General features: G+C 41.4%; 2 protein-coding genes across 2 annotated transcripts; both read left to right on the top strand.

The window, feature by feature from the left end:
- Positions 1 to 2,630: 2,630 nt before the first annotated feature.
- LOC110575851 (olfactory receptor 4D6) lies at positions 2,631 to 3,575 on the top strand. The gene has a single exon (XM_021684875.1). The coding sequence runs from the start codon at positions 2,631 to 2,633 to the stop codon at positions 3,573 to 3,575; it is 945 nt and encodes a 314-aa protein (XP_021540550.1).
- Positions 3,576 to 10,911: 7,336 nt separating this feature from the next.
- LOC110576154 (olfactory receptor 4D9-like) lies at positions 10,912 to 11,847 on the top strand. Its single transcript, XM_021685229.1, has one exon. It carries the CDS (start codon positions 10,912 to 10,914, stop codon positions 11,845 to 11,847), a length of 936 nt encoding a protein of 311 aa, XP_021540904.1.
- The last annotated feature ends 1,363 nt before the right edge of the window (positions 11,848 to 13,210 follow it).

Below are 13,210 nucleotides of genomic sequence, written 5' to 3'. Positions count from 1 at the left end.
TGTTAAAGACAATAACATAATTCTGAATACAGAATACCATTTGCAAGGCTTTCTATTTGTTAGGCGGCACTAAAAAACTCCAGAGTGCCAGTTTTAGGCACTTGTTTAAAAAAGGACACTTGTTTAAAATGTTATTCCTGGATGCTGGCATACATAGGATTCCTATCAGATCATATTTAAAAAAAAAAAACTTTTAAGAAAAAATTCAATTTTCAACAGGAATTAAAAGGCTCCAGTGAAAAGAATATAAGGGATCTAGGAAAATCGACAGAGAAGTTTATTTCAGAGGCTTTTTTAAAAGATGTATTTATTTATTTGGGGAGTGGGGGCTGAGGGAGAGGGAGAGAGAATCCTAAGCAGATTCCCTTCTGAGCACAGAGCCCAGTGCAGGGCTCCATCCCATGACCCTAACTGAGATCATGACCTGAGCCACCCAGGTGCTCCCAGAGGCTTTTTATATGTCCCAAACCCTCAAGTTAAATCATAAAAAGCTCTCAAGTATAACAGAACTGGAAAAAGAAACATCAAAAAATAGGTTGTTTGCAGGATGCTTTGTTATGCTTTTATTTCAGGGAAAGTGCTCGCTTCTTCTTTCATCTGGTTTACTCTCTTCTTTCTTAGCCTGTTCTCTTCAAATATAATGTCATTCCTGCAGCTACCAAGACTATCTATCTTCTATTGTTGAACTGGATTTTAGTCATCTCAACTATTTGAATTTTTAAAACTTATCTGTCCTTGGACATACTGATATTCTTATTGAAAAGAGTTTTGTCCTCTGATGGCCAAATATCTGATTTTGAAAAAAACAAACATTGTATAATATAGCAATAGTAGAAAATCCCTGAGGTCTGAATCATCAAACCTGGTTAAAAATCTCTTTCTATTAGTCTGACTATTTTAGAATCCACATATAAGTGAGATCAGAAAGAACTTGTTTCTCTGTGTCTGGCTTATTTCATTTGCATAACATGCTCTACTCATAGCAGCACAGAGTAGAATGGTGGTGACCAGGGGCTGGAGGGAGCAGGAGATGGGAGGTGTTGGTCAAGGAGCACAACATTTGAGTTACGCAAGATGAGTAAGTTCTGGAGATCTAATGTACAGCATGGTGACTACAGTTAAAAATACTTTATTGTATACTTGAAATTTGTTAAAAGGGTAGATCTTAAGTGTTTTCATGACAAACAAAAAAGAAACAGAAAAGTACTTGAATATTAAAAAAAAAAATTCTCTGTCTTTCACCAAATCAGACTGGTTCTTGAAGAATAAACAATCTTCTCTGTTCACCCCTAAAGTGAGGAGTTTTGGATTAAGTCACCTCTGAGGCTTTAATAGTTTGTCCATAATACCTGCATGTGCTCTGATCAAAGACTGCAGCTCTACCCTCTATCAAGAGCCCTGTGGGCCCAGTGAGGTCCAAGTGTCTCTGAGGGCCCGGAGGATTACTTATCAGGGCCTGATTCTTCTTTTCCTTTAAAGGAGGAGGTAAGGATTAAGTAGTCAGGCTATTTAATTAACCACTTAAGCCTTATCTACCCAGTATAATTCTGATAAACCAAAGTTAAGTTCCAGACTCTCTCATCTGGCAGAATGGTACAGGGAGAAAGCCTCTGGAGTCTGTTAAACAAAAACTATTCACTGGACACTTGTTTAAAATGGCAAGACAAATTTTATTCAAGACTCTTGCAACAGGGGTCAAGATGATTGCAATAAAGGAAAGAGATTAAGCTTAACTCCAAATACAATAAGGATAGGTGGGGATTTATAGCCAATGAGCAGAGTGAGGGGGTCAGTGGATGGAAAATTATGACAAGGACATATGAAGACCAAGGAATTCAGGCTAAATTGGCTTAACAGGACTCTTTAAAGATAAGCCAAGGACTTAGATACAAGGAGTTAGATATCAAGGGCCAGGGAAGACACATTGATCAGACGTCAAGGTAGGGGCTTCTTGCTAAACTGATTTAGCAGGATTCTCAGCACGTAAAGACACAGAAAGCCAAGATCTAGGCCTAGTTGAAAAGAGGGCTCAGAGGAGCCCAATTAACATTTGGTCTTTGTCAAGTCCAAAAAACTATTTGGATTTGAATCCTCGATTTGCCACTGACTAACTTTGCAGTTATGCAAATGTGGGCAAGACATTAACTGCTCCTTAAGCTTCAGCTTCTCCAATATAACATGGAGATGATCATAACCACTCTCTAGACCCCACAGAGACATCATGAGAATGAAAATCAAGATGAGATGCTGCCGGTGAAAGCCTTTGGTAAAGTATAAAGCCCTGCATACATGTGAGGAAGCTACTCTTGCAGCACATAAGGCAAGCCATTAGTCAAATGACCATAGTCTTGCCATCTCCCTCTTATCAGAGGAAAGGCATCGGAGTATGATGGCTCTTGCTGTCCACTCAGGGTATTTCCAATAGGAGAGAAGAATCATCAGGATAAAGAATTTCCTGGCCACAAAAGGGGAGACCCTAGCCCAGTTTTTCTGAGTAGTCATGATGATCTGGATGCTCAATAGAGCCTTATAAGAATATACAATAAGTGATGCTGTCCCCTCATGGCACTCTACTCCTAACCCTAACGTACCTTCTCCCAAGGTAGACCTGGAGGAGGATGGTCTGCACCATGGGCCAGAGCAACCACACCAATGTGAAGGAATTTGTCTTCCTGGAACTCACTCACTTCCAAGAGCTAGAATTGTTCTTGTTTGTGGTCTTCCTTGCTGTGTATGTAGCAACTGTGCTAGGCAATGCCCTCATTGTGGTGACCATCACCTGTGAGTCCCACCTTCACACTCCCATGTACTTTTTGCTGCGGAACAAATCGGTCCTGGACATTGTTTTTTCATCTGTCACTGTTCCCAAGTTCCTGGTGGACCTGTTATCAGAGAAGAAAACCATCTCCTACAATGGCTGCATGGCACAGATCTTCTTCTTCCACTTCGCTGGTGGGGCAGACATTTTCTTCCTCTCTGTGATGGCCTATGACAGATATCTTGCAATCGCCAAGCCCCTGCATTATGTGACCATTATGAGGAGAGAGGTGTGGGTGGGTTTGGTGGTGGCTTCCTGGGTGGGCGGTGGTTTGCACTCAATTGTCCAGATAATTCTGATGCTCCCACTCCCCTTCTGTGGCCCCAACATCCTGGATGCCTTCTACTGTGATGTGCCCCAAGTGGTTAAGCTGGCCTGCACTGACACCTTTGCCCTGGAGCTTCTCATGATCTCTAACAACGGGCTGGTGACCCTGCTGTGGTTCCTCCTGCTCCTGGGGTCTTACACCGTCATTCTGGCCATGCTGAGATCTCACTCTGGGGAGGGGCAGAAAAAGGCCCTGTCCACCTGCACCTCCCATATCCTTGTGGTGACTCTGCACTTCGTGCCTTGCATCTATATCTACTGCAGACCCTTCACTACGCTGCCCATGGACACAGCTGTGTCCATCAATAACACGGTCATTACCCCCATGCTGAACCCCATGATCTACACCCTGAGGAACCAGGAGATGAGGTCAGCCATGAAAAGACTGCAGAGAAGGCTTGGGCCTTCTGAGAGCAGTAAGCTGGGGTGAGCACTCACATAGAGACTGGAAATCTATGATCTGGGTTCCTCGAACTACTATCCTGAGGCAACAGATGGCTAGCTAGCTCACCAGTCATTTCTATATATCCTCATAGCCACTCAACTCTCTTAGCAGGAATCTAACAACAAAAGGAAGAGAAGAGATTGAACATGAGCTATTGGGCTTGTGAACTTGGGAGAAGCAGTGGGTAGAAGATGGAAATCAATTACCTAAAGCTATTTTGGTGTAATCTGTGATTCTCTGCCAACATATTTTACCTTACTTTGACCCCCTGCAATATGGAAATGACATTGTCTGCTCACAAGGTGTTCATGAGAATGAAGAATGATAAATGTTGAGAGGATGGTGGTTCTGAAGATTAGCACCAATGGTGGTGTTAATCAGGCATGCAATCCACGTTCCCTATTGTCTATCCCTCTAATCCCAAATATGCACATGTGGAGATTATGGATGTGTTTATTTCATAGGTGCTCTCTCTAGTGACTCTGTATTTCCAGTTAATTATTAAAATCACTTCTTGATTTAATATTCTGAATACAGAATCTTCAATATATTTCACCAACTAGTGAAAAGAGAAGAAATGTTTTAAACGTGTTCAGTCGGATATATACATGGACAAATCTACACATGGACCAAGAATTTCCTCTTCTCAGGTCCATTCTACTAATTTGCCCACAGAAATTAACCTCAAAAGTGCTTGTATGGTTTGGGGATATATCTGCACAAATTCCACCATGGTAATTTATTTTATGTTAACCTGAACTTTCTTCTTCCCCCTCTTCTCTCCCCATTTCACTCTCAGAGCTTTTATAGCTGGAGCAAATCTATAGTTTTTGTCTTTGAATGCCTGACAGTTCAAGAGAAGTCACTTAGAACAACAACAAAAATACCTAAGAAATACCTTTTCACACACTCAATACCCGTTTTGTGTACCAGGAGAGGGAAGAAACATATCATATGCAGGGTCATTTAGGAATAGCCACTGGGTCTGTGTTGTAATCCACATCTCTCCAAAGAAGAATTCCACAGAATTTAATATGTAGAAAGACAATAAATGCTTCTTCACTCCCTATGCTCATGTCAAATTCCACCCTCCAAGCCTACAATCGTCATTCAGAAATCAATTAGTAAAAAAGCAACATACAGTAAATCAGGATATTGTAACATACAGAACAATTTTTTGCAAATTGTTATGATGCATTAAAAGGTCCTAGTAAGTGACACATAAATGTGATCTTCTCTGAATCCTACAAGACGGAGACATTAGGCCAAGACTTTTTTTTTTTTTTTACCTTTGTTTTTATTTTATACAGAATTTACTCCCAGGCCATAAGGTTTTTTTCTTTAGTTTCTTCTGGGATATTTTTTTCTTCTGTGCAACCTCCTCTTCTAGTTTAGGAACAACCTTCTCTCTTTCAGTAAGGAGCATCTCAGAGCGGCAGGGAGAGCTCATGTGTGGGTTAACCTGACCATGAGCCCTGTAAATTCCATGCCGCATCTTGGGAGCTTTGTTCACCTGGATGTGCTCAGTGACCAGAGAACCTACATCTAAACCCTTAGGGTCAGCATGACTCTCTGCATTTTTAAGCATGTGCAGTAAAAATTCAGTACTCCTTTTGGGCTACCGACCCTGTATCCAGCCCCACTATTTGGCCTGAGAGCACCGACCAACTCTACCATTATAGCAACAGAATGGCACACATTGCTTCTGCAAAGTGACATCCTTCAGATACTTGGTGGTTTTTCAGATATGCATACACCTTGATGGCCTGGGTAGTTTTATGTGTGTTCTTAGAGTGAACATGAAGATTTGCATGATTTTGTAGGGTTTTCTGGGTCAAGTGAATAGTGAACCATTTTCAGAGGTCACTTCAGGCCACTTATGGAAGAGCCTAGGCCAAGACTTAATCATATGTCAGTGCTTCTCAAATTTTTAAAAATTATTGCCCCCTCCAAGGAACTTTATTAGATATTTTTCCTAATTGCTCTCCCACCAGAAAAAAATTTTTTTAAGATTTTATTTATTTATTTATTTGACAGAGAGAGAGTAAGCAGGGGGAGTTGCAGGCAGAGGGAGAAGGAGAAGCAGGCTCCCTGCTAAGCAGGGAGCCCGATGCGGGGCTCAATCCCAGGACCCTGGGATCATGACCCGAGCTGAAGGCAGACGCTTAACTGACTGAGCCACCCAGGCGCCCCACCCTAAGAAAATTTAATACCAAAGATATACAGTGTATCTTTTTATGTACTGAAACTCTTTGAAGAGCCACACAGCACTGTAATATCTAAGAATTTTTTGGCCCCCAAGAACCAATTTTTGTCCCCTTGGGCATGTTGCTCACATTGAGAATGAATGATCATATGACATTAGATGTTTATATTAGTATGTTTCCCTAAAACTCAGAGAGTCACAGAGCTGATAGATTTATACCTTCGGCATTTTACAAGAATTTAGAAAACAGAAACGTGGGCATCTGTGTGTATGTATGCATGTGCATATGTGTGGACTTGCATGCAGTAATGACTTGGAAACTGTTTAATAACCCCCACTGGAACTCCAACATGATCAAAGAAGGTCCATTCTCTCTTTCCACACTCATATCCAGTAAAATTCCCTTTGCTAATTCTTGTATTTAGGCTTGGGCCTGAGGGATTAGTGCATGTGACAGGGGAAAGCAGAAGAGTCATGATGACACAACTCCCTGAGTCTGCCCTTTCCAATGTGAAGGTGGAAGAGAAGACCTTGAAATCTAGTGTTATCTAATCTTGAGACGGACTTGGCCTTCTAACATGATGGTTCCCCAGCATCAAATACGCTGACACCCACCCACCCAGTCTCAGATGGTGCGAATTCCTGTTTGGACACCGAAGGTTTAGGTAAGGACATGGACCTGTCAGTGTGAGACACTGTGGATTATGCATGAATAGGATAAGCATGAAAAATGTACCCAGTGCATTAGATACTGCAAAAATAGCTCTCTCTTTAGTGAGAGAAAATGAAGTGGATGTTAAATATTGGGAAAGGAGGAATGTCTTTCTAAGAAGGGGCCACAGACATGGGGTCAGCATGCTTAAAGAGAAAGCAGCTGGTATTTGGTAGAACAACTGAATTGCATTTAAGGAGATTTTATTCCAGCTTAGGGTCTGTCCATGGGGATCACAGAGCATTCTTCCACAAGATGCGTGTTTCCTTAAAAATACATGATTCTAAAATGCCCTAAATTCCCTTAAAAACTGTAGAGGTTTTGGGGTACCTGGGTCGCTTAGTCAGTTTAGCGTCTGCCTTTGGCTCAGGTCATGATCCCAGGGTCCTGGGATCAAGTCTTGCATTGTGCTCCCTGCTTGGTGGGGAGCCTGCTTCTCCCTCTCCCTCTGCTGCTCCCCCTGCTTGTGCTTGGCGCTCGCTTGCTCTCTCTCTGTGTCAAATAAATAAATAACATCTTTAAAAAAAAAAGAAAAGCTGTAGAGGTTTCAAAGGCAGCCCCATATCCACACATTGCCCATGATTCACTGAGTATCTTTTGCCTTTGATCCAGAGCCAGCTTTATTCCCAAACCCGATGACCTAGCACTGAAACCTCTGACCCATTTGGTTAACCCACATAAGTTCATTGAAATAGAAACAAGCAAATTGGTTCAAAGAGAAGCTGTTCTACTGAATAATATTTTACATTCTGCCAACGTCTTCTTAAATAACTCTTCATGACAACCAGGGAAGATCCTGTTTTCAGGGGAAAGGGAAAGAAATCAAGTTAATTGAATGCCTACTATGTGCTGGGAACTTTACAGACATAATCGTAGTTGCTCTTTATGCTACCCAATGAAGTTAAGTACTATGCTTCCTAGTTTACAGAGGAGGAAACTAAAGGAAAATAGAGGACTTGCTCCAGGTAAAAAAGAAGGAAGAGGCAGAATTCTAGTCCAGGTATGCCCTACTCCAAAGCCCTTAACATTGCTCCACACCATATCACACTATTTTACAACTGAGGATCTGAGGCAGAGAGATGAATGACTTTTTCAAGGTCACAAAGCTATTTTATAGCCTGGATCAGAAAATGCATCTCTATCTGGTACCCCTGAGGTCAAATCAAGGACATTAACAAAAGAGTTGCTTAGCCTGTGTTTGTCAAGATCCTTCTCACTCACCCTCATTCCAACGCCAATGCCTATGTCATGATGAACACTTACCAGGTAGGTTTATTCATTAATTAAAAAAACAAACAAACATTTTTTGAGCACCTAACACTTGCCCAAACTAGGTAAAGCTTTGGTGATGTTAGGATGAATGAAACACTGAGCAGGTAGGATGAACTTGAGGCGTAATAGGGAAATTATACTGAACTAAGGAGAGACAGACACGTAAGAACTTAGATGGAACGATCTGTTACAACTACCAGAAGAGAAGTCAGTGCAGAGAATGAGGAGTCCCAAAGGGGTGTCAGAAAAGTTTTCACAGAATAGGAGACTCTGACCCTGAGTGTTGAAAGATCAGTGTCTGTGAAGGCAGATAAATAGGAGATTCTGGAAGTGGGGAGGGCATGGTGGGTAGAGCAAGCCACAGGAACACAGATCTAAAGGTGTGGGCCAGAATTTGCATAACATTTAAATACCTGAAACAGAGGATCAAAGGAAACAGGGTACCAGACAATACCAACAGGAGTTTAATCTTTATTCTGTAGACAATAGACAATATTCTGTAGACATTAAAGATTTTCAGAGAAATGAATATATGGTCCCATTTGTGACTTGTAATTACATTTCTGGGAAAAACAGACAGGATGAATTAGAGAAAGCTACACTGAAGGAAAGGAAACCAGTTAGGAAACTTGCAATGATCTAAGGAGAAATGATAAGGGGTTAACTGAGGAGGAAGAGAAGGGGACACACTGGGAGAGGTGAAGAAAGTAGAATCCTCAGGAGAGTTTTTACAGTGTCCCGGTTCCTTGCAATGTGAGTGGCTCAGTAGAAGTCTTTTGGATAAAACATGCTACCTATCAGTACCTGCTGTGGGGGCCACTGTGCTCACCAAGACAGAATAAACAGAGGAAACAAGGCAAGTGGTCATATTCTTCAGAGCAAAGGAGATGCAATGTGTGTTTGGAGGTTATTTATCCACATAATTTCTCAAGGCTCTCAAAGCTTGTTTCTACACAGACCAAGAGTGATGCTTCCCAAGTGGGCACATTCTGGGGACCACCTAGATGGTGGTGCCAGATGGTTCAGACAGATGCTTAGGCTGAAGATGGCTTTTTCCTCTGAGTTAACTTTGTCACCACTGCCACCATCATAAATCTCAGAAATTACTAAAATGGCATGAGTGGAATATGTATTGTGCTGAAAGCTAAACTTCACCACTAGCTTTCTCTATGTCCTTCTGCATGTCAATTAAACTTCCCTGGGACTTTTTTTTTTTTTTTCAAAATTGACCCTCAAGCAATAAAATATTGCTCACTCCTGACTCCCACAGGCAAACTAGAATGAATTGAAAATTCTCTAAGTTGGATCTGCCACTTCCTTCCCAAACAGGACTCTATAGTAAGAGAACCTATGGGCCTCCAGGGACAGGGAGCTACCATTGTTCCATTGGGTGTTGATCTGTATGCTGTTAGGAAATGCAAATCCTAAGCTCATCAGAAACTCCTCAGGTTTTATAGGAAGGGTGTACCTGCATTGCCTATATCTCTGCGGTAGGCTTGTACTTCATGCCCTCTCTCTACGTATGCATGCCTAGACTTTGCTGTCTTCTTTGTGAACAGAACCATCTCTGGTACCATCCTTGTCATCTTTGTGTTAAACCCCGACCTCTGGGTATTGATGAAATGAAATTTTTTAAAGTTGAAAAAAAAAAAAAACAACTTGTCATTTCTAAAAGATATAGAAGCTCCCTCTGACCCTCCCCCCTCTCATGTGCTCTCTCTCTCTCATTCTCTCTCTCAAATAAATAAATTAAAAAAAAATCTTTAAAAAAAAAATAAATAAATAAAAGATATAGAAGGGCAGTGGTCTAAAATTCCTTGGTCATGGAGAGAGGAAATGAAGGGGCTGATGAAACCCACTCTTGAAAGGACTAGGAAAATTCTGTAAAGAGTCTCTTATACAAATTATTCTTGGATTTATATATTCTGAAGCTGGCAGGCAGCATGGAAGAGTAGAAAGATCCTAGAACTAAGAGACAGAAGAGACTTGTGTTACTTTTCCTGTGCCACTGATTTTCCATATGACCTTGGAAAATTGGCTTAATGCTTATTGAGTTCACTCTTTCAGTTTTGGTATTAATTGACATGGGAATGCTAATACCTTCCCCTCTAACCTCAGAGGGATATTAGAAAAATTGATTGTAATTAGGTGGGCAGTGCTTTTAAAACTATAACATGCTGTTCAAATCAATCCCATTCATGGTGTCACTGAAAGGCCTATGAGGGTTGTTTTATTCCAATCGCTTTTAAGGCATAGGAAGAAAGTGGAATGAGAATAAAATCAGAGGTGCTCCCATTCATGGAGGTGTAGGGAACCCACAGCTCCTTCCATGAAGCCTTCCTTAGTTCTCTTCCTCAACAACCTCTGGGGTGGATTTTTTTTTTTTTTGAACCAAAATATCATGTAACATTTAATAATTGCAAATATATTTATTACAATTTACAGATTAAAGCTATATACACAAATATAATTTTAGCTATAAAATCCCAACAAACTGGTTACATTTATGTCACTGGATCTGTAGAAGCCCATTTAGAGTCTTCTAGTCCCCTAAATTCACCTTCCTTAAGTTATCCAAAAATAAAATCTGATAGTTTTAATTTCAAGTTAAAGATGAAGAGGTGCTGTTATCACATTACAATACTCAAAAAACTTTACCTGTCTGTACAATGCCTTTCACATGCTACATTGATACTTAAAGCACCATTGCAAGACTTTAAATGTGTATGACATTCAATTACAACGTCCAAGTTTAACTCTGTTCTAACAACTAGGATTGGGATGAAACGACAAGAATTTTTTCTCCATCAGTCCAACTCAGAAACAGCCCCTTCGGTCCTGTCTGTCTAGGGTTGGATTTTAACAGATGCCAGAGGCCCCAGTAAGTACAGTAGGGAAATGAATGATCTAGCTCAAACCACATTTTGGGCTAAGGAGGGAGCTGAAGCAAGTTAAAACTGAGTGACTTCCCCAGGTAACACAGCAGGTTCATAAAGAATAAGACATATGATTAAAACTATATTTATGCATGTTCAATTTCCACGTAAGAGATAAATCTTTGCTTGATTTCAATGCCTCAGCAATATTATTGTTTCTTTCAAAGCTGTACATGGAGGAAGAAATACCATCCAATGGCCCTGAAAAATCATACCAGGGTGTCTGAATTTATTTTTTGTGGACTTACCCAGTCTCAAGAGTTGAGCTTGCTCTTATTTTTCTTTTTATCTGTAGTTTATGTAACAACTGTGTTAGCAAATGTTGCCATCATGGTCACTGTGACCTATGAGTCCCGCCTTCACACCCCCATGTACTTCCTGCTCCGCAATCTCTCAGTCTTGGACATCTGCTTCTCCTCCATCACTGCTCCCAAGGTCCTCGTGGACCTTCTGTCAAGGACAAAGACCATCTCCTTCAATGGTTGCATCACTCAGATGTTCTTCTTCCACCTTCTCGGTGGGGCAGACGTTTTTTCTCTCTCTGTCATGGCCTTTGATCGCTATATGGCCATCTCCAAGCCCCTGCACTATGTGACCATCATGAGTAGGGGGCGATGCACTGCCCTCATTGTGGCCTCCTGGGTGGGGGGCTTTGTTCACTCCATCGTGCAGATTTTCCTGATGCTGCCCCTCCCCTTCTGTGGACCCAATGTTCTTGACACTTTCTACTGCGATGTCCCACAGGTCCTCAAACTTGCCTGCACTGACACATTTGCTCTTGAGATCTTAATGATTTCCAACAATGGTCTGCTCACTACCCTGTGGTTTGTCCTTCTTCTTGTGTCCTACACAGTCATCTTGATGATGCTGAGGACTCACACAGGGGAGGGCGGGAGGAAAGCCATCTCCACCTGCACAGCCCACATCACTGTGGTGACTCTGCACTTTGTGCCCTCCATCTATATCTACGCCCGGCCCTTCACTGCCCTCCCCATGGACAGAGCTGTCTCCATCACCTTAACGGTCATCATCCCTGTCCTGAACCCCATGATCTACACCCTGAGGAACCAGGAGATGAAGTCATCCATGAGGAGACTGAAGAGAAGACTTATGTTTTCTGGAAGGGGATAACCTCATTATAGACTGTCGATCAAGATACAAACATAATGGAAAAATGTTCTTAAAAATATTCGCTGTCACATATTGGGGCTCAACCATGCATAGACAATTAACTATAGCAGGATGGCACAGACACAAAGGATCAGTGACCTGAAACACTGGTATTGAGAAAGAACACTGACAGGAAGTTAAACAGGAAAACACAGTACTTGCAGAGAAATTGACAACAAGCAGGTTATAAATGTGAAATATAATAGGAGGTCTTGGGTGTCCCAGCAACAGGGTGAAGGATAGCACTGCGATGTCCACACATGCAGTAGGCAACAGGGACATCTATCTCAACATAGCAGGGCTCCAGCTGCTAGGTCCCAGTCCAGCAATAGTTACCCTATGACTATTTATTAAGCATATACTGTGTATCAAAGACTGCTTGTAAACATTCTTCTCCATCACCTCTGCTTTGTCAGCAACTTTGGGCCTTTTTAATCAATTCACCTACAAAATACACAACAATGTAAACACAACAATGGCAAGAATCCAGAACAGCCTGTCCTACTGTTCAGAGCACTGCCTAAGGCATAATAGCTGAAAAAAGAAAAGCTGTATCCAACCCAATAAATACTTTTATTTTTCCTATGTGCACTCCTTTATCATTTCCCTTACCACAGTGTATTAAAATACCCCATAAAACTCCATGTCACTAGATCTGGTTTTCTTTATATTCCCAGTGTCTAGAATAGTGCCTGACCTGTAAAAAGCTGTAAATGTTGGTTGAATCTGTGGAATGGAATGAAATGAATGTCAGAAGATGCCAAATTCTACTTAATCTTGTCTTTTAGTATTTAGAACTGACTTTGGAGCACCTGGTGGCTCAGTCGTTAAGCGTCTGTCTTCGGCTCAGGTCATGATCCCAGGGTCCTGGGATCGAGCCCCGCATGGGGCTCCCTGCTCCGCGGGAAGCCTGCTTCTCCCTCTCCCACTCCCCCTGGCTTGTGTTCCCTCTCTCGCTGTGTCTCTCTCTGTCAAATAAATAAATAAAGTATTTTTTAAAAACAAAAATAAATAAATAAATAAAACTGACTTTATTTTCTAAATAGATACTTCCTCGTGGAAGCCAAAGGAAATTGAAATGGCTAAATTAGAGTGTACTATAATCTTATACTCAAAGTCTTAGCATCGATATATGTCTTTATAAAATCACCAAATCAAGTGTTAGATCCAAAAACGTTTGTTGAGAACCATGTACACAATTGAAGATAAACATCCCAGGGCAAATGAATGTTTTGCAACACTCAAGGAAAATGAATGTACAAATTCATTTAGAGTTCCAATAAACCTGTGCTCTGAGTATGTCCAGACAGCCCCTCAGGATGCC

Source organism: Neomonachus schauinslandi, chromosome 11 (assembly GCF_002201575.2).
Source record: "Neomonachus schauinslandi chromosome 11, ASM220157v2, whole genome shotgun sequence".
Classification (NCBI taxonomy): Eukaryota; Metazoa; Chordata; class Mammalia; order Carnivora; family Phocidae; genus Neomonachus; species Neomonachus schauinslandi.
Note: the sequence above shows the minus strand (reverse complement) of the source record. Positions and strands in the feature narration are given on the sequence as shown.